We start from the raw sequence: 27,385 nt of genomic DNA on the forward strand, positions 1-27,385 counted from the left end.
TTGTAGTGACATTTTAGGTGGGCCTTATTGGTAAAGGCCCATGAATTGCTCACAATGTTTTGCTTTAAATCCAATAATGTTAATAGGTTTGTACAAGAAAGAGATTTAGGGTAGGGAATGGAAAATATCATTTACATGATATGAAAACAATAATATAATAAAACAATCCAGGGTGTTTTTTATGTGTGGTGTGTGAGTGTGTCAGTGGTTATATTAATATTGTGTAACATTTAGAATGAAATTGTTTTCATTCTAAACAATTTTTGTGTTATTCTTTTGAAATGCCTGTTATTTGCTCACAAATTGCCATTGGCTAACATTACGTTAAATTAATAATATTAAAATACATTATTTATTTTTTAAAGTAAAAATCATTAAGAGATTCCTACATCAGATGTTTAGCAGGTGTTAATGCAGAGAGACTTTTTGTTAAAAATTAAATTAAGTATATTTTCCTCCTTTTAATTTTTTATTTTGAAAGCAAACAACATCAAATTAACCTAAGCATTATTTGACATGGTCTCTAAAATTAGCAAAATAGTTGCAACAACAACAACAACAAAACATGTAAGTTTGTCACAAACAGCCATGAAAAACAACTTTGCTTATGACAAATCCTATGAACCTGTCTTTAAATGAATTGGTGCAACTTTTTTGCATTGAAACACATCTGCTAATCGTTTCCTGATCTCTTTAGTCCTGATGGAGTAAACTGCTGGGTTTATTAGAGGTGAAGTCATAGCTGCAATAATCTGTAGTGCATTTCGCTCTGTTAAAGTTAGCACAACTCCTATTCGTGTTAAGAAAATAGAGAACATCTTTGGTGCAAAATAACTGAGCAGTACAATAATGTGACTTACACATGTGTTGATCATTTGCTTTTTGTTTGAGTTGTTGGTTAGTTTGGCAACACTGTAAGCCAGCACAGCATAGGTACAAAAAATAAAGGAAAACTGTCCAAAGAGTGGCCACATACTTATCATTGCAGACAATAAAAAATAGGGTTCAGGATCAACACAAGCAGCTCTGATCAAAGAAGCATAGTCACAATAAACATATCTGATAACAGACCGGCAGTGTGGCAGACTATCTACCACGGATATTATAAAACTAATAACACCGAATCCAGCAATCCAGGTTAATAAAATAAGCAGAATTAGTCGTGAATTTGTTACAATGCTGTGGTACCTTAATGGAAACCTAATCGCAATAAGTCGATCTATTGCCATCAAGGTCAGAGCCATGCATTCTGTAAAATCACCAAGATGATAGAAAAACATCCTTGAGATACAAGAGTAATATGAAACAGTTTTAATCTCAGCTAGCAGCACTGAGATCATGGTTGGACTGCTGCAAGAGGTGTACATAATGTCAACAATAGCAAGGTTACAGATTAAAATGTACATTGGTTTGTGTAAATGTCTGGCAGTCATTATGATGCACAGATTTAAGCTGTTCCCAAACAATATCAGCATGTAGGCTAATAAGATGAGGAATCCAAGGAGTTTTTGGTTTTGCAGGTGATCAAATCCAGTGATTATAAAGCTAGTTACATTTCTCACAGTGTAGTTTGCCATTTTCAGCCAACCACCCCCAAATATAAAGTGAAGTACATTAAAATAGGCATCAATTATGCACAGATAAATTTCCAAAGTTAATCAGAGTCTCAATGTTTTCATATGCACAGAAATAAAGCTCCAATGATGGAAAATGGCAAAAGGAGGCAGACTGCGTCTGTTACGGCAAGATGATGAAAACTGTTGAAGAATAGCTTTAGGAGAAATACAAAAAGAATTTCGCTCATTCCCAAAATTAAGAAAAGAATAGTTTCCAAAGCTGATAATTCCCTTTATCTTCTTTAGGAATTGATCTGATCCAGAGTTGATATATACTGTATTATAGAATATACAGAAATATACAGAATACAGAAATATTTCACTCATCCAGCTGAACAGATATGTGTGTTTGTATGTGTGATGTTCTGTCTTTTATATTTTTAAAGTTTGTCACACCTCATGGTTTCCTAGCAGCCTTAACTAAACAAAACAACAAAGAATGGCTGTGCAATTGTGTAGTTTACAGTCTCCGTAATCCGTAAAGCCCAAGGCCGGGTCTTAAAATGAACTGTTTTTCTAAGTTTTTCTAAGTTTCCAAAATTTATAAAGTCAGGAGCACCAGCAAATATTTAGGAGCATCTTTTGAAAATTATAAGAGCAACACAACTTCATCATCATTTTGTCAAAGTGCTGCAAAACTTGGCTTAAATTATAAATGAAAGTACAATCTCAGAAAAAAAGATACAAAAGTTTTCACTTGGATGGTACCTTTTAAAAAGATCCTAAAATGTACAATTTTGGTAGAGATATTTACCTTTGAGGTATCAATAGAAGCTTTTAGGTACAGTGTACATTACTTTTTAAAGTTACTGCCCCAGAGACAACTTTTGTACCTTTTTTCTGAGAGTGTACAAATAATTTTAGTGTGATTATATTGCTTAAAGTCGCAATGAAATTTAAATAAAAAAACTGTAATTTGTTTTGGAATATTGTATTTTTTACAAATTATTATCTGTGAGCTTCATAATTTTTTTTTAAATTCAGTGCCCTCATAATATTGAATCAAAATTGCTAATTTCCTCAACCTCGAAAAACCACCTCTTTTTTCTTCCGGTCATATGTTGTGGCAGGTGGGCGGGGTCCGGGAAAAGATCACAGTGATTAGCAAGTAGCAACATGACCCAACTTCAAATGATCCAATCAGTTCTCCATGAACGAATTTAGGCACAGCCCTGCCTTATTTCATTTCAGAAGCCGTTTCACTCGGATATACGTCACCATGGGGAAAATAAGACAATTACTATACCTCTGTTTCATAGCGACTTTAAGAAATAAAAAAAATTAAATAATTTCTTAAGTCATCTTTTATTGGATAACCTTGTGCAGGGCCGTGCAGAGACTATTGGAGGGGCAGGTGCTCAAAGAATAAAAAGGGCACTTTGCTCGCCGACACGCAAGCACACAACTGAAACAAATAATAAAGTAATACAGAATAGAAAGATGATAAGTCTAATGTTTTTCTTTATTTTCCTTGCAAATAGAGTGAGACAGAAAAATCTATATAGACTGAGTTTTAAATCTATATATTTATGCATTTGGCAGCAGCTTTTATCCAAAACGACTTACAGTGCATTTCATTTAGTGTTTGTGTGTGTCAACACAGTATATGCAGTTTTGAAATTATATGATATTATATATTGCATTGTGACAACATTAAGATATTATTACGTTTACAGGCTTGTGTTTTTGTTGTAAATATAATTCTATTCTATTCTAATCCTGTTCGAAATTTGTATACAAAGAGAGTAGCCTACATATTTTAGTTTTGAATCGTGTTTGTGTTGTGTTTTTGCACACTTTGATGCCTTTATGACAGGGCAATAAAATAATGACATTCATATCTCCTTTTATTCATTTCATGAAGCCTCTAGTACTTTCTTTATTTTCAGGTAAACTAAAACTGGTTGCAAAGCTGGAGAGTTTTTGACTGAGGTAATAATTTAGCACGAGTATGGCTATATTACCCAACATCAGCTCACATTGTCTTTTTTCAAAGGCGAGTCCAGGAATCGTAAATTCAATGTGATACAAAAATTAAGAGTTTTTTTACCGTATTCATCGGAGCTTGCTCTTCCAACAAACTCTGCGTGACAGGTGGATGACATTAGAACAGCGCGAGAGCGATTTGAAATCAAACTCCTCCGTATGATTTCCCGAATATTTCTCGCGGTACTTTGATGTCATGTGCGTTTCGGTTCTTGCATTGCTGCGTGAAGTTGAGCGCACCTAAAAACTCGAGACAGCTACCTGTATGAACTTCCGGCAGAGAACGTCCCTGCCTTTGCCTCATCCATTGTTTTTATATGGGAAGAATGTTTTATTTTCAGCGTGAGAAATACAAGGTGTGGCGTGTGAAGGCTGAAATGCGTGAGACTTGAGAGCCCTGTTTGCATCTAACGTTCTAGAGATGTTAATACACACAGACAGCAATAAACAAAAGCTGTGCATGCTCTCCTCACGTTGTTCTCGTAAAATAATAATAATATAACAAGCATACCGCTTCGGTTCAATGCCGGCTCGAGGGGGATCCTCCCTGTACTGCGCACCGTGTCGTGCACGTGTGGGCGCTGCTAGCGCTGTGAGCTTTCCCTAAAGAGATGGTCCAATAAAAGGTCAATACGTCATCATGTGACTAATTTTATTTGCGGCTAAATTATTTTTTATTAATTTTACTAATAGTTAGATTGGGCAGGCCTTCACAAAAGGGCATTTAATTACAAAAAATGCCTTGACAAAAAGGGCACTTTGGTCATCCAGGGGTAAAGGGGCAGGTGCTTGGGCACCCGCCGGCCCCCCCTCTGCACGTGCCTGACCTTGTGTGCACAAGCTAGCTCTGTATCATGTGAGTGCAATGTATGAGTGATTGATGGCTTAAATCTAAAATCTGCATTAAATTTAATAATATAAAGATGAAGTTTCATTGGTTATGCATTATTAAATAGATCAATGGAGCCGTCAGTGTATCAGCTCACAGGAGAATGTTTCATAAAAATAAAAAAAGGTCAGACCACAACAATTATTTGCATTTGCACAAATGCTCCCAAATATGTTTTTAAATCACACCAATTAATTTTTAGGAGCACATGCAGCCGAAATGTTCACGATTTTGAGCCCTGAAAAGTCATACATAGTTTAACATGTCAAAAGATTGTAGGGACATTTTAGGTGGTCCTTAAAGGGTATTTCATGCATTCTGACTTATTAACACAGTTATAGAGTTGTTTCCTCATGCTAAACGTAGGCAAAGTGTCAAAAAAGCAGTTGGGCGTGTTACAAAGTATTAATGTGCTGAATGCACTTCGCCAGGGTTCGTACAAGTTTCGGAAAGTTTTTTTTCGATTACAGGTCCAGCTGACGTTTCAGGGTTTTTTTTATACGTATCACTTCTTTTTAAAGGCACTTCCCCCGGAAAACCCCGCCCACCTGTCAATCAGCGGGATATGATAGAACTTACAAACATTCACATCAAGAGACAGCTTTGTTTAATTTCAAAACTCAACAATGGCATGAAAGAAGAAGTGTGTTTGGATGTAAGGAGAAGAAAGCCAGCCTTATGAAAACAATAGATATAGTTTATTATCCAGGGTAGCAGCGGAGTTTTGCGTGTAAGTTTGTTTAATGCTGGATTTCATTGAAAGTCCCAACCGGGTCATGAGTTACAAGCGGTAAGTAAGACTTCTCTCTTATGTTGGAAATAGGCGCGTGCATATATTATAAATGACACGAACATGTAGTGAATAATAAGTTAAACAGTGTTGTAGTGTTGCATGACTTGTACTTGCTCCTCCCGCGGTAGTAACTCCTCCTTCTTAATTTTTTCATACGTTATCGGAAAGAATCGGTAAAGCTAATTTTTCTTTTATAAATCTGATTAAACTAAAGACTCTTCGGAGATGTAAAGGATGTAATACTACTCTATAGACCGTTTCAGCGGTAACAACATAAACAAGCCGCTGTCGCGGTCCGCACGTAACTTCCGGTAAACTCTGCTAATAATAAATAACAACAAATTCTTTAAACATAGTTTATTTATATAACAAGCAAACAAAACAACACATAGATTACCTAGGAAACCAAAACATTTGTTATTTTCGACGAGGCATTTGTTCAAGAGATCAGTTTAGCAACTAGTCAGACCATTAAAAAAACGAAACCGGAAGTAAGGTTCGGATCCAGACGTGTATCACGTGCGTCCGATGAAACCATCTATAGGTACTCCAAATTAACATCAGAAATCCAGAAACAGCATGTGTTATGTGAGCTTTAAGGCCATTTCACACGGTACGCGGCAAGCAGCGAAAACCCCGCATTGCTACAGCTTTTCTTGTGTAGTGGAAGCGTTTTGTGCGGCATTTAGTGGAAAAAATGTTTATCTTCAACAGCGCCTGCCATGAAGAGTCATGTCCATAAAAGGGACAGTTTTTTTAGGTGCACAGGCAAGGCGTAAGGACCAACTCCGCTTCACCTCTGTAACCGCACCCGTTTTGCCGGTTTCCGCACGTCTCCGTTTGAAAAAGAACTAAATATTCTATATAACTATATATTGGCGCGTACCGTGTGAAACGCCCATTAAGGGTAAAGGCCCATGAATTGCTCACATTACTGGATGTTTTGCTTGTAATACAATAATGTTAATAGGTTTGTTCAAGAAAAAGGTTAGAGAAAAGGAACAGAAAATATCAAAAATATGATATGAAAACAGTGAAAGTCATTGAGATGTCCTTAGTAATCTTTTATCGAAATTTGCCATTTCCATCACTTGTTTTTGATGCAATACTTCAAAATGCGCATAAAATCATGGTGATGGAAACATGGCTAGTGGTGATAATAATATTGTTTGTACACATGTTACCTTTTTTTCAGTTGTTTAGACACCTCAGATAGTGTTGCATTTCTAAATATAAAGATTTTCTTTCTAATTCTACAAAGGCCTACCTGTATTATTTGCACATGAATTGCCATTGGCTTACATTACTTTAAATTACAGCTTTAAATGTATAGGAACTATTCAAATACATAATTTCTTCTCTTTAAAGTAAAATTTCATTAAAGGTGGGGTGCATGATTTTTGAAAAACACTTTGCAAAAGGTGATTTCAAATATCAACATTGGCTTTCAGAGTTCATGCACCCCGCCTTTAAGAGATTCATACATCAGAGGTTTAGCAGGCATGTGTCAGTGCAGAGAAACATAATGTCATTAAATAAAGTATATTTTCCTCCTTTAAATTTTTATTTTAAAGCAAACGGTGCAACACATCAAATCAACCTAAGCATTATTTGAGATAATCTGTAAAATGTGCAAGATAATTGCAAAAAACAACATTATAAAAACATGCATGATTGTCACAGACAGCCATGAAATACAACTTTGCTTATGACAAATTTTATGAAATTGTCTTTAAAGGAATTGGTGCAACTTTTTTGCATAGGAACACATCTGCTAATCGTTTCCTGATCTCTTTAGTCCTGATTGAGTAAACTGCTGGGTTTATTAGAGGTGAAGTCATAGCTGCAACAATCTGTAGTGCATTTCGCTCTGTTAAAGTTAGCACAACTCCTATTCGAGTTAATAAGGTAGAGACCAGCTTGGGAACAAAATAACTGAGCAGTACAATAACATGACTTACACATGTGTTGATCATTTGTTTTTTGTTTGAGTTGTTGGTAAGTTTGGCCACGCTGTATGCCAGCACAGCATAGGTACAGAAAATAAAGGAAAACTGTCCACAGATTGGCCACAAGCTCACCATTGCACCCAAGAAAAAATAGGGTTCAGGATCAACACAAGCAGCTCTGATCAAAGAAGCATAGTCACAATAAACATATCTGATGACAGGCTGGCAGTATGGAAGACTATCTACCACAGATATTATAAAACCCATAAGGGCGAATCCAGCGATCCAGGTTAATAAAATAAGCAGAATTAGTCGTGAATTTGTTACAATGCTGTGGTACCTTAATGGAAACCTAATCGCAATAAGTCTGTCTAATGCCATCAAGGTCAGAGCCATGCATTCTGTGATATCACCAAGATGATAGAAGAACATCCTTGAGATACAAGAGTAATATGAAACAGTTTTAATCTCAGCCAGCAGCACTGAGATCATGGTTGGACTGCTGCAAGAGGTGTACATTATGTCAACAATAGCAAGGTTAAAGATTAATATATACATTGGTTTGTGTAAATGTCTGGCAGTCAAGATGATGGACAGATTTAAGCTGTTCCCAAACAATATGAGCATGTAGGCTAATAAGATGAGGAATCCAAGGAGTTTTTGGTTTTGCAGGTGATCAAATCCAGTGATTATAAAGCTGTCCACATTTCTCACAGTGTAGTTTGCATTTGCCATTTTCAGCCAACCACCCCCAAATATAAACAGAAGTAAATTAAAATAGGCATCAATTATGCACAGATAAGTCAATCAGAGTCTCAATGTTTTCATATATGCACAGAAATAAAGCTTCAGTGATGGAAAATGACAAAAGGATGCAGTCTGCGTCTGTTACGGCAAGAAGATGAAAACTGTTGAAGAGTAGCTTTAGGAAAAATACAAAAAGAGTTTCACTCATTCCCAGAATATAGAAAAGAATAGTGTCCAAAGCTGATAATTCCCTTAATCTTCTTTAGGAATTGATCTGATCGAGAGTAGATATATACTGTATTACCAGAAATATTTCACTCATCCAGCTGAACAGATATGTGTGTTTGTATGTGTGATGTTCTGTCTTTTATATTTTTAAAGTTTGTCACACCTCATGGTTTCCTAGCAGCCTTAAGTAAACAAAAACAATAAAGAATGGCTTTGCAATTGTGTAGTTTACAGTCTCCATAATTCATAAAGCCCAAGGCTGGGTCTTAAAATGAACTGTTTTTACTAGGTAGCACTGTTGCTCCAAAATTTTTCAAAGTCAGGAGCACCAGCAAATATGTATAAAAAAATCGTTCATCAAAAACTATAAAAAATTACTATTTGTAATAATATTTATTTTTAATGTCCTTCCTAATGTTTATATAAACATAAATTCACAAAATGTATCACTAAAGTGAGCAGTTGTCCATATCCAGTAAAATGAATTGGTCTTTATGGGCATCTGCTTGTCGATATGATTTAATTCCTAAACTGTAATTCTTTTATGTTTTTTTTCTTCTAAAAACCGATGGCTGAATTCAACACCTAATTTATGTGAATTTTCATAAAAAAATGATATTTTTCAGGCAATCCAATAGTGTAGTTGAAGAACTTAACGGTAAACAGGTACAAAAGTACTTCAAATCTCTCAAAACACTTCAAATCCCTTATTTGTATTATTGAAAGTGTATATTTTTCTTACAATTATGCTTTCAATTTTGGGTTCATATAGACCCCAAGGGCCAGAAGTGTAAACTAAAAACGAGGAGCATTTGAGGGTTAAAGTCACAATGAAATTGAAATAAAAAACTTTAATTTGTTTCGGAATATTGTATTTTTTTTTTTACAAATTTCTTATCTATGAGCTTAATTTTTTTTTAATTCATGTGCCCTCATAATATATAATCAAAATTGCTAATTTCCTCCACTCCTCGAAATGATCTCTCTTTACTTCCGGTCATATGTTGTGGCAGGTGGGTGGGGTCTGGGAGGAAGTCGGCCATTTTTAATTTTCTCTGTGATTTCTGTGCAAATTTTGCCATTTCCAGTCTACGTATTTTTAACAAAGTCCTCATAGAGTTAATCAGATCATCATCATCTTTGGTCTGTGTCATCTAAAGGCCTTTGTGATGTTAAATTACGGAGATCTTGACTTTTCGTTGAAGGGTGTGTCCGTGGCGGCCTGACAAATTTCGGCAACTTCGCCATGAAACAGGTTGTTGTTCTACCTCAGGCATACAATGTCCAATCTGCCCCACGCTTCACATGTTTGATAAGGGTCTTGGCCTGAACACATTTCAATGCCAATATTCAACTACAATCATAGCGCCACCTAGAGGTAGCAGGAAATGCCATGTTTTACGCTGTGATTTACTATTTAATCAGATCGTCATCATATTTGTTCAGACTGATCTTAAGCCATTTGCAATGATAAATTGCGAAGATCTTGACTTTTCGTTGAAGGGTGTGTCAGTGGCAACCTGGCAAGGAGTGGTTTCGCCATGAAACAGGAAGCTGTTTTATTTCAGACATACATTGTCCGATCTGCCCATGACTTCACATGTTTGATAAGGGTCCCGGCCTGAACACATCAACATGGCATAATTCAGTAACAGCCATAGCGCCACCTAGAGGCAGCAGGAAATACCATGTTTTAAGCTGTGACTTACTGCCAGAGATGGGACCAAGTCACACATGTGCAAGTCTCAAGTAAGTCTCAAGTCTGAACCTTCAAGTCTCAAGTAAGTCCCAAGTTTTTTTTTTTCTTGGGCAAGTCAAGTCAAGTCGAGTCACAGGCTATGTCAAGTCAAGTCAAGTCAAGTCCTGTAGTAGGTCAAGTCAAGTCCAAGTCAAGTCACCTTATTATTGTAATTTTACTTGCAGAATCTGATCTTAATAAAGTGAAAGGACAAGATATACAGAAAGTAACTATCAGTAAATTACAATAATTCGGATTTTTGGATTTGCATTGTAAATACTCATGTTTAGTAAAATACATCATGGAATCAAACAAAATAGTTACTTCATAAATTATTTATTTTTCACTTCTGCCAACCGTGTTTGAAACGTTTGAAATTTTCAACATTGAGTCCATAAAACAAATAACGGCTTAACATCCAACAGACTCCTCTCTGAAAACCTTCCTCTCTCTCAAACACAGATTACGTACAACATTAAACTTTGTTACATTTCTCTCTCTCTCTCTCTCTCTCTCTCTCTCTCTCTCTCTCTCTCTCTCTCTCTTTCTCTCTCTCTCTCTCTCTCTCTCTCTCAAACATGCGCCCAGAAAAAACGAGCGTGTCGCACCACATGCGCGTCTCTTCCGTTTGCGCGCCTACATTTGAAATAACGAACTTGAGCGTGCAAAAGACGCGACATGTGAACCGCCCCTAACATTGTAGAATCAAGTCATTTTTCTCTCTCTGTGTGTGTGTATGTGTGCGTGTGTGTGTGTGTGTGTGTGTGTGTGTGTGTGTGTGTGTGTGTGTGTGTGTGTGTGTTCAGGTGGCAAACTTAGAAAAAGTAGGCAAATCTTGTACCGCTTTGAGGCTGTCGTTTGGCTGCCCGTGATTTTAATGTTGCATGTCTTGCAACGCACTGTTCGTCTTTTGCCATCTTGTTGAAGCCGAAAGCATGACCCTCGGTACCCCTCCGGCTGACATGTTGATATCTGATCTACAGTAAGTGGGCGTGGTGTGCGTGTGCATATGAGAGGGCATGACTGATGATAATGTTGTGATTCAGTCATGACAACACCATTAGCCTGCGCTCCAGCTGGGTCAACTTTATTTTTTTAAATAATTTATATAGTTTATATTCAAACTGAAAACATAATGTGTTTAACACTCAAGTCATCATGTCTCAAGTCAAGTCAAGTCCCGAGTCTTCAACTTCCAAGTCCGATTCAAGTCTCAAGTATTTTATTTTTTGTCAAGTCAAGTCACAAGTCACAAAAATAGTGACTCGAGTCGACTCGAGTCCAAGTCACCAAGTCACAAGTCCCCATGTCTGCTTACTGCTCTTGGAGATTTAACTAGTGGTGCACGATATATCGGCCGCCGATATTTTTTACACATCGGCATCGTTCCGATGTCAAAATTGGGCCGATGTGAACAGGCCGATAATCATTCCTGTGTATTTGTATTTGTAGGAGATGTGAGTGTGGGGGCGAGGATGTTTGTTTTTGCATGAGCGCATACGTTACACGTGTGCTGAAGCAGGTTCTGTCGTTTGCCTGGTCGTTCCTCAAAGTGTCTAAAAAGGATCCTCACTATGCTGTATGACAGGGGTGTCCAATACGTCGATCGCAATCGCAAAGGCAATGCCGGTAGATCGCACATAAGTTAACTGTGTATCCTCATGGTGCTCCATGCCTCCAAGAGTAATTGTGAAACACGTAAGTCTTTTTGCATTCCTGAGCCTTTCTTCTCAAATGTGTTTTTATAAATCTTATGCCTGCCCGCTGCAGCTCAGTCGTGTAAACTTCCGAAATTTACCAGGATGCAATCGCATCGCATTCTCGCAGGCACTGATGCACGTACCCAGTGTGTGTTTGTGTCTGTGTGCGCGCGCGCGCGAGCGAGCGAGGGAGAGAGAGCGGCAGTGTTGTGCTGATTTATATGCTTCTAATACTATTGTCATTTTACTTTTAGTTTGTTTCACTAAACCGTATCTCCGCTATTTTAAACAGTACTCGACATGTACTCCAGGATTTTTTTAAAACTCCTTAAAAATAGAGTAATGGTGACAGCCCTAAATCCAATGTAGAGATATACTGTATGCAGTATAGTCCACACATTTAAAGTGTTTATTAGCATGTAGAACTTGTCGGCTTTATCATTTTAAAAGTAGATCACCACACAAAAAGGTCTGGACACCCCTGAGTAATTGTGAAACAAAGTCTTTTTGAGTTGCTGTGCCTTTCTTCTCAAATGTGTTTTTATAAATCTTATGCCTGCCCGCTTCCGCTCAGTCGTGTAAACTTCCGAAATTTACCAGGATGCAATCGCATCGGATTCTTCAGGCACTGATCCACGAGCCCAGGGTGTGTGTGCGCGCGCACGAGCGATCGAGGGAGAGAGAGCGGCAGTGTTGTGCTGATTTATATGCTTCTAATAATATTGTCATTTTACTTCTAGTTTGTTTCACTAAACCGTATTTCCGCTATGTTAAACAGCACTCAACATGTACTCCAGGAAACTCCTAAAAAAATAGAGTAATGGTGACAGCCCTAAATCCAATGTAGAGATATATGCAGTATAGTCCACACATTTAAAGTGTTTATTAGCATGTAGAACTTGTCGGCTTTATCATTTTAAAAGTAGATCACCACACAAAAAGGTCTGGACACCCCTGAGTAATTGTGAAACAAAGTCTTTTTGAGTTGCTGTGCCTTTCTTCTCAAATGTGTTTTTATAAATCTTATGCCTGCCCGCTTCCGCTCAGTCGTGTAAACTTCCGAAATTTACCAGGATGCAATCGCATCGGATTCTTCAGGCACTGATCCACGAGCCCAGGGTGTGTGTGCGCGCGCACGAGCGATCGAGGGAGAGAGAGCGGCAGTGTTGTGCTGATTTATATGCTTCTAATAATATTGTCATTTTACTTCTAGTTTGTTTCACTAAACCGTATTTCCGCTATGTTAAACAGTACTCAACATGTACTCCAGGAAACTCCTAAAAAAATAGAGTAATGGTGACAGCCCTAAATCCAATGTAGAGATATATGCAGTATAGTCCACACATTTAAAGTGTTTATTAGCATGTAGAACTTGTCGGCTTTATCATTTTAAAAGTAGATCACCACACAAAAAGGTCTGGACACCCCTGAGTAATTGTGAAACAAAGTCTTTTTGAGTTGCTGTGCCTTTCTTCTCAAATGTGTTTTTATAAATCTTATGCCTGCCCGCTTCCGCTCAGTCGTGTAAACTTCCGAAATTTACCAGGATGCAATCGCATCGGATTCTTCAGGCACTGATCCACGAGCCCAGGGTGTGTGTGCGCGCGCACGAGCGATCGAGGGAGAGAGAGCGGCAGTGTTGTGCTGATTTATATGCTTCTAATAATATTGTCATTTTACTTCTAGTTTGTTTCACTAAACCGTATTTCCGCTATTTTAAACAGTACTCAACATGTACTCCAGGAAACTCCTAAAAAAATAGAGTAATGGTGACAGCCCTAAATCCAATGTAGAGATATATGCAGTATAGTCCACGCATTTAAAGTGTTTTTTAGCATGTAGATCATGTCGGCTTTATCATTTTAAAAGTAGATCACCACACAAAAAAGTCTGGACACCTCTGCTGCTGTATGCAAGTGAGGGCTGGGTGATGCGAGGGGGAGTTCGGGCAAAATTGTTCAATACAACCAATTTAATCACCCAATTAAAAAATAAGCATCCCGAACCTTACAAAGAATATGGGAAATCAGCTAATTGATGACATTTTGCACATGGGTAAAGGTGCCCAATCAGTCATTTCTGGAAATAAATTACAAAAGTTTAAAAAAAGTGTTTTGGAAAAAGATTTGTTTTTTATATCGGCATCGGCAAATATCGGAATCGGCCATAACAGACAAGAGTCATATTCGGTTATCGGTATCGGCCAAAATTTTCACATCTGTGCATCACTAGATTTAACCATATTAACTAGGGATGCACCGAAATGAAAATTCTTGGCCGAAACCGAAAACCGAAAATGAGGAAACCAAGGCCGAAAACCCGAAACCGAAACACCGAAATAAATTATTATGCCAATTATTAGTACAAATGCATTTATGGCTATCACTGTGTACTACCTTTACTAGGGGTGTGTGACAGATCACAGAACTCACGGTTCAGATCACATTACAGTTTTTGAGGCACGGATCGGATTATTTTTCAGATCAGCAAAAAGGGGGTGGGGAAAATCTAATAACAAATAAAGAAATTACAAACATTTATAAAAAAGAACAAAGCTGCACATTAATAAGGGCTAACATTAGCATTAGGTACAGAAATCGAATTAAATGAGTCATAACACTGTCTTTAATGTATAAATTAAATATATTATTATTTTTAGAGTTATTTGTCTCTTTGTTAGACTTAAGTAATTGAGGTGTCTCTTTAAATAAGCAGAGACTGGTTTATGACTGTAATCTATACATACACTTAAGACATAAACAAATGTTTTTATTAGAAAAAGAATACTTTGGAGATTATTTTGTTTATATGTGCCCTGTCAATAACAGAAAGAGTTTACGTTCTCTTGTTTGCGTCTCACTCGTGTGTGCACTATTGAGGGCACTGAAACGCGCGCGCACACAGAGAACGAAGGCGAATCCCAAACAGCGCAGCATAAAAACGTTACGTTGTTTTTCATTGCTTTATTCTGCACATGTATGTTAATGGACTATACAGTATGAGACACATTTGCGCGACTCTCTCTAAAGTTTACACATCAAGACTTCTGATCTTTGAAGGGCGTACTCACTGTGATGATCACATCTGGACCGGACACAACCGCATGTGCCTCTGTGCGTACTTTAGCGCCTTTTTGCGGTTAAATACATCCACGCCGCATACATGTTGCTTCAGACAAGCACGTGCAGGGCGCGGTTTCTGTTTGCGTCATCACAACATTTCGGCCGTATTGTTTCGGTGATAAATGTCTTTCGGCCGAAAGCCGAAAATGCTCTTTTGGGCTATTTTCGGCCGAAAATTTTCGGTGGCCGAATATTCGGTGCATCCCTAATATTAACATCATATTTGGTAAGTCTAATCTCCATATTTTTTGTGATGATAAATAGCGACGACCTTGAATTTTCGTTAAAGGGCGTGTCCGTGGTGGCCTCGCAAAGTATCGCTAAACGAATCACATTTTTGACAGCCTTAATAAGCTCAAAAAGTTATAAAACGTTGCATACGTGTTAAATGTGGTGAAACTTTTTATGTAAATTGGCTTCAAAACTGGGGGTGTAAAAATGGCTCTATAGCACCACCTACAAAAATTCAAGACAGTAGCCCCCCCGCTACGGTAAACATACAGATACAAAATGTGACAGGATCATGTATCACCCCAAGGCCTACAAAAAGTCTCTTGGAGCCAAGCTCTAAACCCCACAGGAAGTGGTTTTAAATTTTCTCTGTAGCTTGCAAATTTTGCCATTTCTGGGCTTCATACTTTAATGATCATCATCATATTTGGTCAGTATCATTAAAAGGCCTTTGCGATGCTAAATTGCAGAGATCTTGACGTTTCGATAGAGGGTGTGTCCGTGGCAGCCTGATAAATGTCTGTGTTTCGCAATGAAACAGGAAGTTGTTCTAACTCAGGCTTAAAATGTCCAATCTGACCCATGCTACCCATGTTTGATAAATGTCCTGGCCTTAACACATCAACATGGCAATATTCTGTAAACGTTATAGTGCCACCTGCTGGCAGCGGGAAATGCCATGTTTTACACAGTTATTTACTGCTCATTGAAATGTATTCAGATCATCATCAAATTTGGTCAGTCTGAACTTAAGGACTTCACAATGATAAATTATGAAGATCTTGAATTTTCGTTAAATGGGCGTGTCAGTGGCGGCCTGGCAAGTTTGATGTTTCACCATGAGAAAGCTGTTGTAACTCAGGCATACATTGTCTGACCTGTCACAGACTTCATATGTTTGACAAGGTTCCTGGCCTGAACACATCAATATAACAACAATCAGTTACAATCTTAGCGCCACCTGCTGCACACAGGAGGTGTGGCACATCATATTTCCTTTGAATATCCACCTTTATTTACCCACTTAAATTCTTATCCCCCTGGTTCACTGCTTTACTAAGGCCATAGGGTACCCATGCATGCGAGGGCCCTACCATCGCTGCTTGCAGCTTTAATTTACATTATTTCTTAAAATCATTTCTTATTGGATAACATTGTTTGCACAAGCTAGCTCTGTGTCACGTGAGTGCAGTGTATTTGAGTGATTGATGGATTAAATCTAAAATAATATAAAGATGAAGTTTCATTGGTTATTGATAAAGCGTAACTAAACCCCTGGTCAGAGCCTGACTCCACCCACTGGCAATATTTAAAAAATGCAAGAAAAGTGGGCAGATCCCAACGGAGATAAAGGGGACGAACTAGTGTGTGGTGAGATCGTAACAAGGGCGTGGTGAGCTTGAATCTGATTACGTCACGAGTAATTTTTTGGACCCAACATCCAATAGGAAAATTCAACTGCAGTAGCCACAGTTCAACCTGAAGAGGGCAGAACTCAGAGGTTTTTACACCATACATTGTAGTATTAAAACACTTTATACCCATATGTCAATAAAACGTAATAAAATCAATGAACAGTAATAAAGCATTATTCTTACAGATCATTAACTAAAAAAAGTTGGTTTAGGGTTTAGTTACTCTTTAAATAGATCAATGGAGCTGTCACTGTATCAGCTCACAGGAGAATGTTTCATAAAGAAATAAAAACAGGTCAGACCACAACAATTATTTGCATTTGCACAAATGCTCCGAAATATATTTTTAAATCACAACAATAAATTTTTTTGTAGAACATGCAGCCAAAATTGTCACAATTTTGAGCTCTGAAATGTCAAACATAGTTTAACATATGTCAAAAGATTATATGGACATTTTAGGTGGTCCTTAAGGCCGTTGCAAGCGGCGAAATCAGTCGTGTACCATGTGAAACGCCCATTAAGGGTAAACGCCCATTAAGGGTAAAGGCCCATAAATTGCTCACATTACTGTATGTTTTGCTTGTAATACAATAATGTTAATAGGTTTGTTCAAGGAAAAGATTAGAGAAAAGGAACAGAAAATATCAAAAATATGATATGAAAACAGTGCAAAGTCATTGAGAGGTCCTCAGTAATTTTTAATATAAATGTGCCATTTCCATCACTTGTTTTTGAAGCAATACTTCAAAATGCGCATAAAATCATGGTGATGGAAACATGGCTAGTGGTGAAAATAATATTGTGTATCCACATGTTACCTTTTTTTCAGTTGTTTAGACACCTCAGATAGTGTTGCATTTCTAAATATAAAGATTTTCTTTCTAATTCTACAGTTTTAAAAGGTCTACCTGTATTATTTGCACATGAATTGCCATTGGCTTACATTTTCTTTAAATTACAGCCTTAAATTTATAGGAACTATTCAAATACATAATTTCTTCTCTTTAAAGTAAAATTTCATTAAAGGTGGGGTGCATGATTTTTGAAAAACACTTTGGAAAAGGTGATTTCAAATATCAGCATTGGCTTTCAGAGTTCATGCACCCCGCCTTTAAGAGATTCATACATCAGAGGTTTAGCAGGCATGTGTCAGTGCAGAAAAACTTTTTGTTAAACATAATGTCATTTAGTAAAGTATATTTTCCTCCTTTAAATTTTTATTTTAAAGCAACACTGCCACATATCAAATCAACATAAGCATTATTTGAGAGTCTGTAATGTGCAAGATAATTGCAAAAAACAACATTATAAAAACATGCATGATTGTCACAGACAGCCATGAAAAACTTTGTTTATGACAAATTTTATGAAATTGTCTTTAAATGATTTGGCGCAACTTTTTTGCGTAGAAACACATCTGCTAATCGTTTCCTGATCTCTTTAGTCCTGATTGAGTAAACTGCTGGGTTTATTAGAGGTGAAGTCAAAGCTGCAACAATCTGTAGTGCATTTCGCTCTGTTAAAGTTAGCACAACTCCTATTCGAGTTAATAAGCTAGAGACCAGCTTGGGAACAAAATAACTGAGCAGTACAATAACGTGACTTACACATGTGTTGATCATTTGCTTTTTGTTTGAGTTGTTAGTAAGTTTTGCCACGCTGTATGCCAGCACAGCATAGGTACAGAAAATAAAGGAAAACTGTCCACAGAGTGGCCACATACTTATCATTGCACCCAAGAAAAAATAGGGTTCAGGATCAACACAAGCAGCTCTGATCAAAGAAGCACCATCACAATAAACATATCTGATGACAGGCTGGCAGTATGGAAGACTATCTACCACAGATATTATAAAACCCACCAGGCCGAATCCAGCGATCCAGGTTAATAAAATAAGCTGAATTACTCGTGAATTTGTTACAATGCTGTGGTACCTTAATGGAAACCTAATCGCAATAAATCTGTCTATTGCCATCAAGGTCAGAGCCATGCATTCTGTAAAATCACCAAGATGATAGAAGAACATCCTTGAGATACAAGAGTAATATGAAACAGTTTTAATCTCAGCCAGCAGCACTGAGATCATGGTTGGACTGCTGCAAGAGGTGTACATTATGTCAACAATAGCAAGGTTAGAGATTAATATATACATTGGTTTGTGTAAATGTCTGGCAGTCAAGATGATGGACAGATTTAAGCTGTTCCCAAACAATATGAGCATGTAGGCTAATAAGATGAGGAATCCAATGAGTTTTTGGTTTTGCAGGTGATCAAATCCAGTGATTATAAAGCTGTCCACATTTTTCACAGTGTAGTTTGCATTTGCCATTTTCAGCCAACCACCCCCAAATATATAAACAGAATTAAAACAAGCATAAAGTATGCACAGATGTAAATCCAAAGTTAATTAGAGCCTCAATGTATTCGTAAATGCACATAAATAAAGCTTTGATGAAGGAAAAGGGCAGAAGAATGCAGACCACGTCTGTTACAGCAAGATGATGAAAACTGTAAAAGTTGAAAAATAACTTTAAGAGAATTACAAAAAGAGTTTCGTTCATTCCAAAAATGAAGAAAAGTTTAGTGTCTAAAACCAATGATTATTTTCTTTGGTAATTAATCAGATCCAATAAGATCCAGTAACAGTTGATATATATGATATTTATCAGAAATGTTTCATTCATCCAGTTGAAGAGATGTGTGTTTGTATCTGTGTTCTGAATTCAATATTTTTAAGCACTTTTGTTGCTATGATACCTCTGCTTTGTTTATTAGTTGTTGAACGATGCGCTGGTTGATTGTGATATTTGTCCCACCCATCCTCCACTGTGAATGGACAGTCGAGTGAAAACTGACATTGATGAGCTGAGCCTTTTTTTCCAAATTTGAACATTTTTCAACTCTGGGTACTCAGTACTGAGCATGAAAGTGCGGAATGCCAGCAACTGGAATTTTCCAAAAGCTCAATGCACTTTATTTGTAAATAATAAAAATATTTGCTGGCCATTGTTTAAAACTACAACCACAAATCAGAAAAAGTTGGGACACTGTAGAAATTGTGAGTAAAAAAGGAATGGAATAATTTACAAATTTCATAAACTTATATTTTATTCACAATAGAATATAGATAACAAATCAAATGTTGAAAGTGATACATTTTGAAATGTCATGCCAAATATTGGCTCATTTTGGATTTCATGAGAGCTACACATTCCAAAAAAGTTGGGACAGTTAGCAATAAGAGGCAGGAAAAGTTAAATGTACATATAAGGAACAGCTGAAGGACCCATTTGCAACTTATTAGGGCAATTGGCAACTTGATTGGGTATAAAAAAATCCTGTCAGAGTGTAGCTCTCATGAAATCCAAAATGAGCCAATATTTGGCATGACATTTCAACATTTCTTACTTTCAACATTTGATATGTTGTCTATATTCTACTGTGAATAAAATATAAGTTTATGAGATTTGTAAATTATTCTATTACTTTTTTACTCACATTTTCTGCAGTGCCCCAACTTTTTCTGATTTGGGGTTGTACTTTGTGTACATGGCCCTTTAAAGTGTGAACCACCTAATGGTTTCCTAGCAGCCTCAAATAAACCTAAACTACACAGAATGTATTTGCAGGTCACAGATACAGTCTAGCTATCTGTAAAGGGCAGAGTTCAAACAAACAAGTACATTTAATAAATGGATGCATTTGGCAGACACGTTTATCCAATTCAACAGTGCTTTATACTGTAAGTAGTAGATCTGGGTAGCAACTGATTACATGAAGTGCATCAGGCATGATTTCTAACATTTTTAGCAGACTCTTAAAGAATTTTGCCTAAACAAATGTATTTCTGAAGGTCCTAAGGACATTCTAACCATACTTGATGCAAAAGTATTTGATGAATGTATAGTACATGTCAAGACTATTCGGTTACAATCTTTATCTTCTTTTTGAGGCGTTTGCACCAGAACTATAATCAGTAATCAGATTCACCAAAATTCAGTACATTGTATTTTTTTCTACTGTGGAAGTGAATGGGGCTCAAGATCGGTTTGGTTACAAACATTCCTCAAAATATCTTCCAATATTTATACAGGTTTGAACAAAAAGAGAGTGAGAAAATAATGACAGAATTTTTTGTTTTGGGTAAACTATCCATTTAAAGATACAGAATATTATATTAAAAAGCTACAACATTTTAATGTGTTGTATACCCATAAACGGTACTAAAAGGAACCTAAGGAACCACCAGCCCTCACACATGCCATTGTATTGCTTAGCTGGTCTGTCTGTGTACAGCACAAACATTCACGTAACCCTGCTGCGCGCATAAGAAGGTTTTTAAGAAGGCAGATGATGGTGAATCGTCGCGCAATTGACCTTTCTCCTTTTGTATCGCACCTAGGCACGATTGCACTCACAATATAGCTTTTCGGGTCTGAGCCGAACTAAAGAGCGCGCCCACCTCTGCAAGCCGGCCAGGGCACGATTGACCGAACCACGTGAAGAAGAAAGGCTCTAACACAGATTTAGACAGATATGTAAACAATATTTGAGTGAAATAGGCCTTTTGTGTAAGCCACACAAAAAAGTATTGCATTTATAATTTTGTTTACTGTAATAAAACAATCAAGTGTGTGTGTGTGTCTGTGTGTGTCTGTGTGTGCGTGCGTGTGCGTGCGTGCGTGTGTGTTTATGGTGTGTGAGTAATTGAAACCGCTAGACGGTCAGTCCCGTGGAGTTTCATGTTCGCTACGTTAGAATTAATTTGCCGTTTCCATCACTTGTTTTTGATGCAATACTTCAAAATGTGCATAATATCATGGTGATGGAAACATGTCTAGTGGTGATACCGGTAATAATATTGTGTATGCACATGTTACCTTTTTTCAGTTGTGAAGACACCTCAAACAGTGTTGCATTTCTAAATATAAAGATTTTCTTTCTAAACAGTTCTGTGTTATTGTTTTAAAATGTATTATACCTGTTTTATTATTGCATATGAATTGCCATTGGCTTACATTACTTTAAATTACAGCCTTAAATGTATAGGAACTATTCAAATACATAATTTTTTCTCTTTGAAGTAAAATTTTATTAATAGATACATACATCAGAGGTTTAGCAGGCATGTGCCAGTGCAGTGAAACTTTTTGTTAAACATAATGTCATTAAATAACGTTTATTTTCCCCCTTAAATTTTTATTTTGAAAGCAAACAATGCAACACATAAAATCAACCTAAGCATTATTTTACATGGTCTGTAAAATGTGCAAGATAATAAACAACATTATAAAAACATGCAAGATTGTCACAAACATAAATAACAACTTTGCATATGACAAATTTTATAAACTTGTCTTCAAATGAATTGGTGCAACTTTTTTGAATAGGAACACATCTGCTAATCGTTTCCTGATCTCTTTAGTCCTGATGGAGTAAACTGCTGGGTTTATTAGAGGTGAAGTCAAAGCTGCAACAATCTGTAGTGCATTTCTCTCTGTTAAAGTTAGCACAACTCCTATTCGAGTTAGTAAAACAGAGACCAGTTTTGGAGCAAAATAACTGAGCAGTACAATAACGTGACTTACACATGTGTTGATCATTTGCTTTTTGTTTGAGTTGTTGGTAAGTTTGGCCACAGTGTATGCCAGCACAGCATAGGTACAGAAAATAAAGGAAAACTGTCCACAGATTTGCCACAAATTTATCATTGCACCGATGAAAAAAAAAGGTTCGGGATCAATACAAGAAGCTCTGATCAAAGAAGCACTGTCACAATAAGCATATCTGATGACAGCCTTGCAGTATGGAAGACTATCTACCACAGATATTGCAAAACCCATCAGGCTGAATCCAGCGATCCAAGTTAATAAAATAAGCAGAATTACTCGTGAATTTGTTACAATGCTGTGGTACCTTAAAGGAAACCTAATTGCAATAAGTCGGTCTATTGCCATCAAGGTCAGAGCAAGGCATTCTGTGATATCACCAAGATGATAGAAAAACATCCTTGAGATACAAGAGTAATATGAAACAGTTTTAATCTCAGCCAGCAGCACTGAGATCATGGTTGGACTGCTGCAAGAGGTGTACATTATGTCAACAATAGCAAGGTTACAGATTAATATGTACATTGGTTTGTGTAAATGTCTGGCAGTCAAGATTATGGACAGATTTAAGCTGTTCCCAAACAATATGAGCATGTAGGCTAATAAGATGAGGAATCCAAGGAGTTTTTGGTTTTGCAGGTGATCAAATCCAGTGATTATAAAGCTGGTTACATTTATTACAGTGTAGTTAACATTTGCCATTTTAGCCAACCACCCCCAAATATATAAACAGAATTAAAACAAGCATAAAGTATGCACAGATGTTAATCCAAAGTCAATTAGAGCCTCAATGTATTCGTAAATGCACATAAATAAAGCTTTGATGAAGGAAAATGGCAGGAGAATGCAGACCACGTCTGTTACGGCAAGATGATGAAAACTGTAAAAGTTGAAAAATAACTTTAAGAGAATTACAAAAAGTGTTTCGTTCATTCCAAAAATGAAGAAAAGAATAGTGTCTAAAACTAATAATTCTATTCTTTAGGAATTAATCAGACCCACTAAGATCCAGTAAAAGTTGATAGATATATGATATTTATCAGAAATGTTCCACTCATCCAGTTGAAGAGATGTGTGTTTGTATCTGTGATGTTCTGTCTTCAATATTTTTAAGCACTTTTGTTGCTATGATACCTCTGGTTTGTTTATTAGTTGTTGAATGATGCGCTGGTTGATTGTGATATTTGTCCCACCCACCCTCCACTGTGAATGGACAGTCGAGTGAAAACTGACATTGATGAGCTGAGCCTTTTTTTCCAAAGTTGAACATTTTTCAACTCTGGGTGCTCAGTGCTGAGCATGAAAAAAAACCGCATCTTGCAGGCACTCAGTGCGAAATGCCAGCTACTGGAATTTTTCAAAAGCTCAAAGCGCTTTTTTTGTAAATAATTAAAACCATATGCCGGCCATTGTTTAAAAGTTCTTGGTGTACATGTCCCCTTAAAGTGTGACCCACTTAATGGTTTCCTAGTAGCCTCAAATAAACCAAAACTTCACAGAATGTCTTTGAAGGTCACAGATACAGTCCAGCTATCTATAAAGGCCAGAGTTTAAACAAACAAGTACATTTAATAAATGGATGCATTTGGCAGACACTTTTATCCAATGCAAAAGTGCTTTATAAGCAGAGGTGGGTAGCAACTGATTACATGAAGTGCATCAGGCATGATTTCTAGCATTTTTAGCAGACTCTTAAAGGGACACTCTACTTTTTTGAAAATATGCTCATTCTACAGCTCCCCTAGAGTTAACATTTTGGAATCCATTTAGCTGATCTCCGGGTCTGGCGCTAGCACTTTTAGCATAGCTTAGCACAATCCATTGAATCTGATTAGACCTTGAGCATCGCCCTAAAAAATAACCAAAGAGTTTCGATATTTTTTCTATAAAACTTGGGTCACACTTTATTTTACGGCACCACTGTTACAGTGTAATTATATATTTAAGTACGAAGTAATAATCATTAACAACATGTACTTACTTTAGGGTTGGGGTTAGGGTTTGGTTTAGGATTAGTTACATGTAACTATGCATAATTAACTGTTATTACTGTAATAATTACATGTGTAACAAAGACACCGTAAAATAAAGTGTTACCAAAACTTGACTCTTTTGTAGTTACATTGTGTACTAAGACCAATGAAAAATTTAAAGTTGTGATTTTCTAGGCAAATATGGCTATGAACTATACTCTCAAACTGGCGTAATAATCAAGGACTTTGCTGATGTAAGATGGCTGCAGCAGGCGTTGTGATATTACGCACTGCCCGAAAATAGTCCACTGCTATTGAAAATAACCAAGGGTAAATCTTGTAGTGGGAGCATGTTTAAGATCTGAGAGAACCAGATTTTATACACTACAGGGGTGCACTCACATTAACCAAACCAAACCATGCCCCAGTGTGATTGTCCCCCCTTCCTACTCCCCCAGAAGCATACACTTAAACTCTTCTTTTATCGATTCGAGCCTGGGCCCGCTTTCGTCATTAGGATGTGATTGTTTTGAACAAAGCAGGAAGTAAAGTGCTCTCTTAACACTAAGGGCCCTATCTTGCACCCAGCGCAATTGACTTTGTCAGTGACGCATGTATCATTCGTATTTTGCAACGGCGCACAGCGGGTTTTTCCCTCCACAGACGCACGTCGACAAACTAGGGAATGAACTTGCGCTCCCTGGGCGGTTCAGCGCAAAAAAGAGGCGTGTTCCGGCGCAAACCATCCCTGATGCTATTTTGCAGTTTCAAAAAACAATTGCGCCACTGACCAGAAAAAAAAAGTTTAAAGTCAGTGGCGCGTTGCGCGTTGTTCATTATGCTATTTTAAGGGCGCATGCTTGACCATAATGTATAGCGTGCACAACGCGCATACACTTTGCATCTAATCTACACAGATGCAACAGTTATTTTTGCAAATCATAAATTGTTACACTAAAAAATATTAATACACGAGATAAGGGGAATCATAGTGGTGAGCATTGTGGTGATAGTTTTTATTTATTGTGTGGCTGCGTTAAAAAATTCTCATGCAAATAACGATTAAAATATTTTCATAAGTTTGTTGTGTGGCTGTATTACGTTTATTTTATGAAAATAATAATTTAAATGTTTTCATAAGAAACCTTAATGTATATGAACTTGATTTGTTAGTCTACTTTGGGGTTGGACCTTGCGTTTCTTGGGTCCGATTTCAAAGCCCCCAAACCCTTTCAGCGGTGAGGGTGGACGCAGCGATGTCCTCTGCTGGCGTCAGGTCCTGAGGCAGATCCACCTCCCGTTACAGGGCGTGCCCGATTTATGCTGGCAAGCTTGGGATTCCCCCGTACAAGGACGTCGGTCTCCTCGGCTGTGAACCGCTCCTGGCGTGCGCCTGGTAAATCCGTCATAATAATAGCAACCCGCCACGGAACTTGCGCCCTTGCGTTTAAAGGGAATGTTGGATAGCGTTCTGATTGGTTTATTTGACGTTACGCCCAAACCACACCTATGAATAATGAACCTACTTCAGACCAACCCCTTATTGATTTGCGCCCGGCGCAAGAGTTATTTCTCACGCCGGGAAAATAGCAACAGCGCCCAAGATCCGCCCACAAACTCACTTGCGCGTTGCGCTTCGCACTTGCGTTTCAGATCGTTAAAATAGGGCCCTAAGTCTGTGTTTTTTATTCTGAGTCGTTTGGTGCGCAATAACACACACAACCCTCTCACATGCCATTGCATTGCTTAGTTGTTCTTTCACGTGTGCAGCTCGGACATTCACCTAACCCTGCTGCGTGTATCAGAAGGTTTTTAAGAAGGCAGATGAAGGTGAGTGGTCACGCAATTGACCTGTCCCCTAGGCACGATTGCGCTCACACTATAGCCATTCGGGCCTGAGCTTAAGTGAACAGCGCTCCAGCCCACCTCTACAAGCTGGCCAGGGCGCAATTAACCAAAACGCGCTTTAGGGGTCAAACGCGCCTGAGTGCGGTTTGGATAGTGTGAGTGCGCCCTAAAAATGGCTGGGTTATTTTTGACCCATAATGGGAAAATATTGGACAGAACACACTGCTGGGTTAAAAATTACCAAATGGTACATAGGTTGAGTTGGGGTTCATTTGAACCCAGCTGTGTGTTCTGTCTAATATTTACACATGATCAAAAATAACCCAGCCATTATTAGAGTGTAATCGGCCAGGATTTAAAAAATCCTGTAGTGTAAGTTACTTGACATTGCTGTCAAAAAAAGGAATAAGAGGAGGTGATAGAAATGTTATCATTCATTCTTAAAAATATTGGGTTGTTTTTAACCCAGGGCTGGGTAACTATTGGACAGAACACTTTTTTGGGTTAAAATGACCCACATAATGGGTTGTTTTAACCCAACTTAATCAACCATGTTGAAACAACCCAGCAGTTGGGTTAACACAACCCATTATTTGGGTAATTTTAACCCAGAAATGAGTTCGGCCTAATAGTTACCCAGCCCTGGGTTAAAAACAACCCAATCTTTTTTAGAGTCAGAATTACATGCGAGTTTTTGGTTTTAGTAGTTTTTAGCTTACCAAAATAAAACAATTTATTATGCTGAACAACAATTGTTTATATAGAAATGTTGAATTGATTTGAATTTGTCTTGATGCATTATCAAATCAAGATGGCATTTTGAGAAGACCTTAGGGACGTTTAGGGAACGTTTGAGCGACATACTTCAGAACAATGGCATAAACAAATTCTAAATATGCTCAATGGTACCATATCCCTAGATATCAAGTCATAGTGTCACTGTTGGCACCTCTGTTTCTGTTTTGTTCTTCTATTGGGGGCATTGTGAGTAACACTGTGCTTGTTTTTTTGACTGCTGCTTCACACTAATGAGCTTTGAGACATCAGTTAGAAATGTTTTGGGTCTCGTATCAACTACTCCAGAGATTTGTAGAAGAAAACGCATTGTTATTGTAGTTGCGTAATTAGTAACTGTCTCATTATTGTTTGAAACATACCTTTCGTAGGTGATGCAACACATGGTGATGTCTAACCCAGGGCACAACCAAACATTTGAGGACAGACTGTCCTTTAGAAACTTTTGACATATGACGAAAACATAAAATCAGGTGATTTATTCTCATATAGCCAGACCTTTATAGTATTTAATATGTAGGTAATCATCAGTGAAAAAACTTGTAAAGGTTAATGTTGGTAAATACTTTGTATCTTAGCAGATCTCATGGTCTGGCCTGCTTAAGTTGAATCACTATGTTGTTTCTCTTATTTTTCTAAATAGTTTAGGATAATAGTGTCTGCTAAATGCTTTAAGTAATTTTGGAAACATTACAAGAATTAACAATAATGTCACACCACCTCTTTTTGTATGAATAATAAT

General features: G+C 37.4%; 5 protein-coding genes across 5 annotated transcripts in view; 1 reads left to right on the top strand and 4 right to left on the bottom strand.

Annotated features, from left to right (window-relative positions):
- LOC135738739 (olfactory receptor 6F1-like) overlaps nucleotides 1-27,385 on the top strand; it is a 93,109-nt gene that overhangs the window by 11,331 nt on the left and 54,393 nt on the right. The window lies entirely within an intron of this gene.
- Nucleotides 618-1,577, bottom strand: LOC135746632 (olfactory receptor 6N1-like). The gene has a single exon (XM_065265277.1). It carries the CDS (start codon nucleotides 1,575-1,577, stop codon nucleotides 618-620), a length of 960 nt encoding a protein of 319 aa, XP_065121349.1.
- On the bottom strand, nucleotides 7,003-7,968 carry LOC135738732 (olfactory receptor 6N1-like). The gene has a single exon (XM_065256787.1). The coding sequence runs from the start codon at nucleotides 7,966-7,968 to the stop codon at nucleotides 7,003-7,005; it is 966 nt and encodes a 321-aa protein (XP_065112859.1).
- Nucleotides 17,782-18,747, bottom strand: LOC135738723 (olfactory receptor 6N1-like). The gene has a single exon (XM_065256774.1). The coding sequence runs from the start codon at nucleotides 18,745-18,747 to the stop codon at nucleotides 17,782-17,784; it is 966 nt and encodes a 321-aa protein (XP_065112846.1).
- On the bottom strand, nucleotides 21,764-22,729 carry LOC135746621 (olfactory receptor 6N1-like). Its single transcript, XM_065265264.1, has one exon. The coding sequence runs from the start codon at nucleotides 22,727-22,729 to the stop codon at nucleotides 21,764-21,766; it is 966 nt and encodes a 321-aa protein (XP_065121336.1).

The sequence above is a fragment of the Paramisgurnus dabryanus genome, chromosome 10 (assembly GCF_030506205.2).
Source record: "Paramisgurnus dabryanus chromosome 10, PD_genome_1.1, whole genome shotgun sequence".
In the NCBI taxonomy this organism is placed as follows: Eukaryota; Metazoa; Chordata; class Actinopteri; order Cypriniformes; family Cobitidae; genus Paramisgurnus; species Paramisgurnus dabryanus.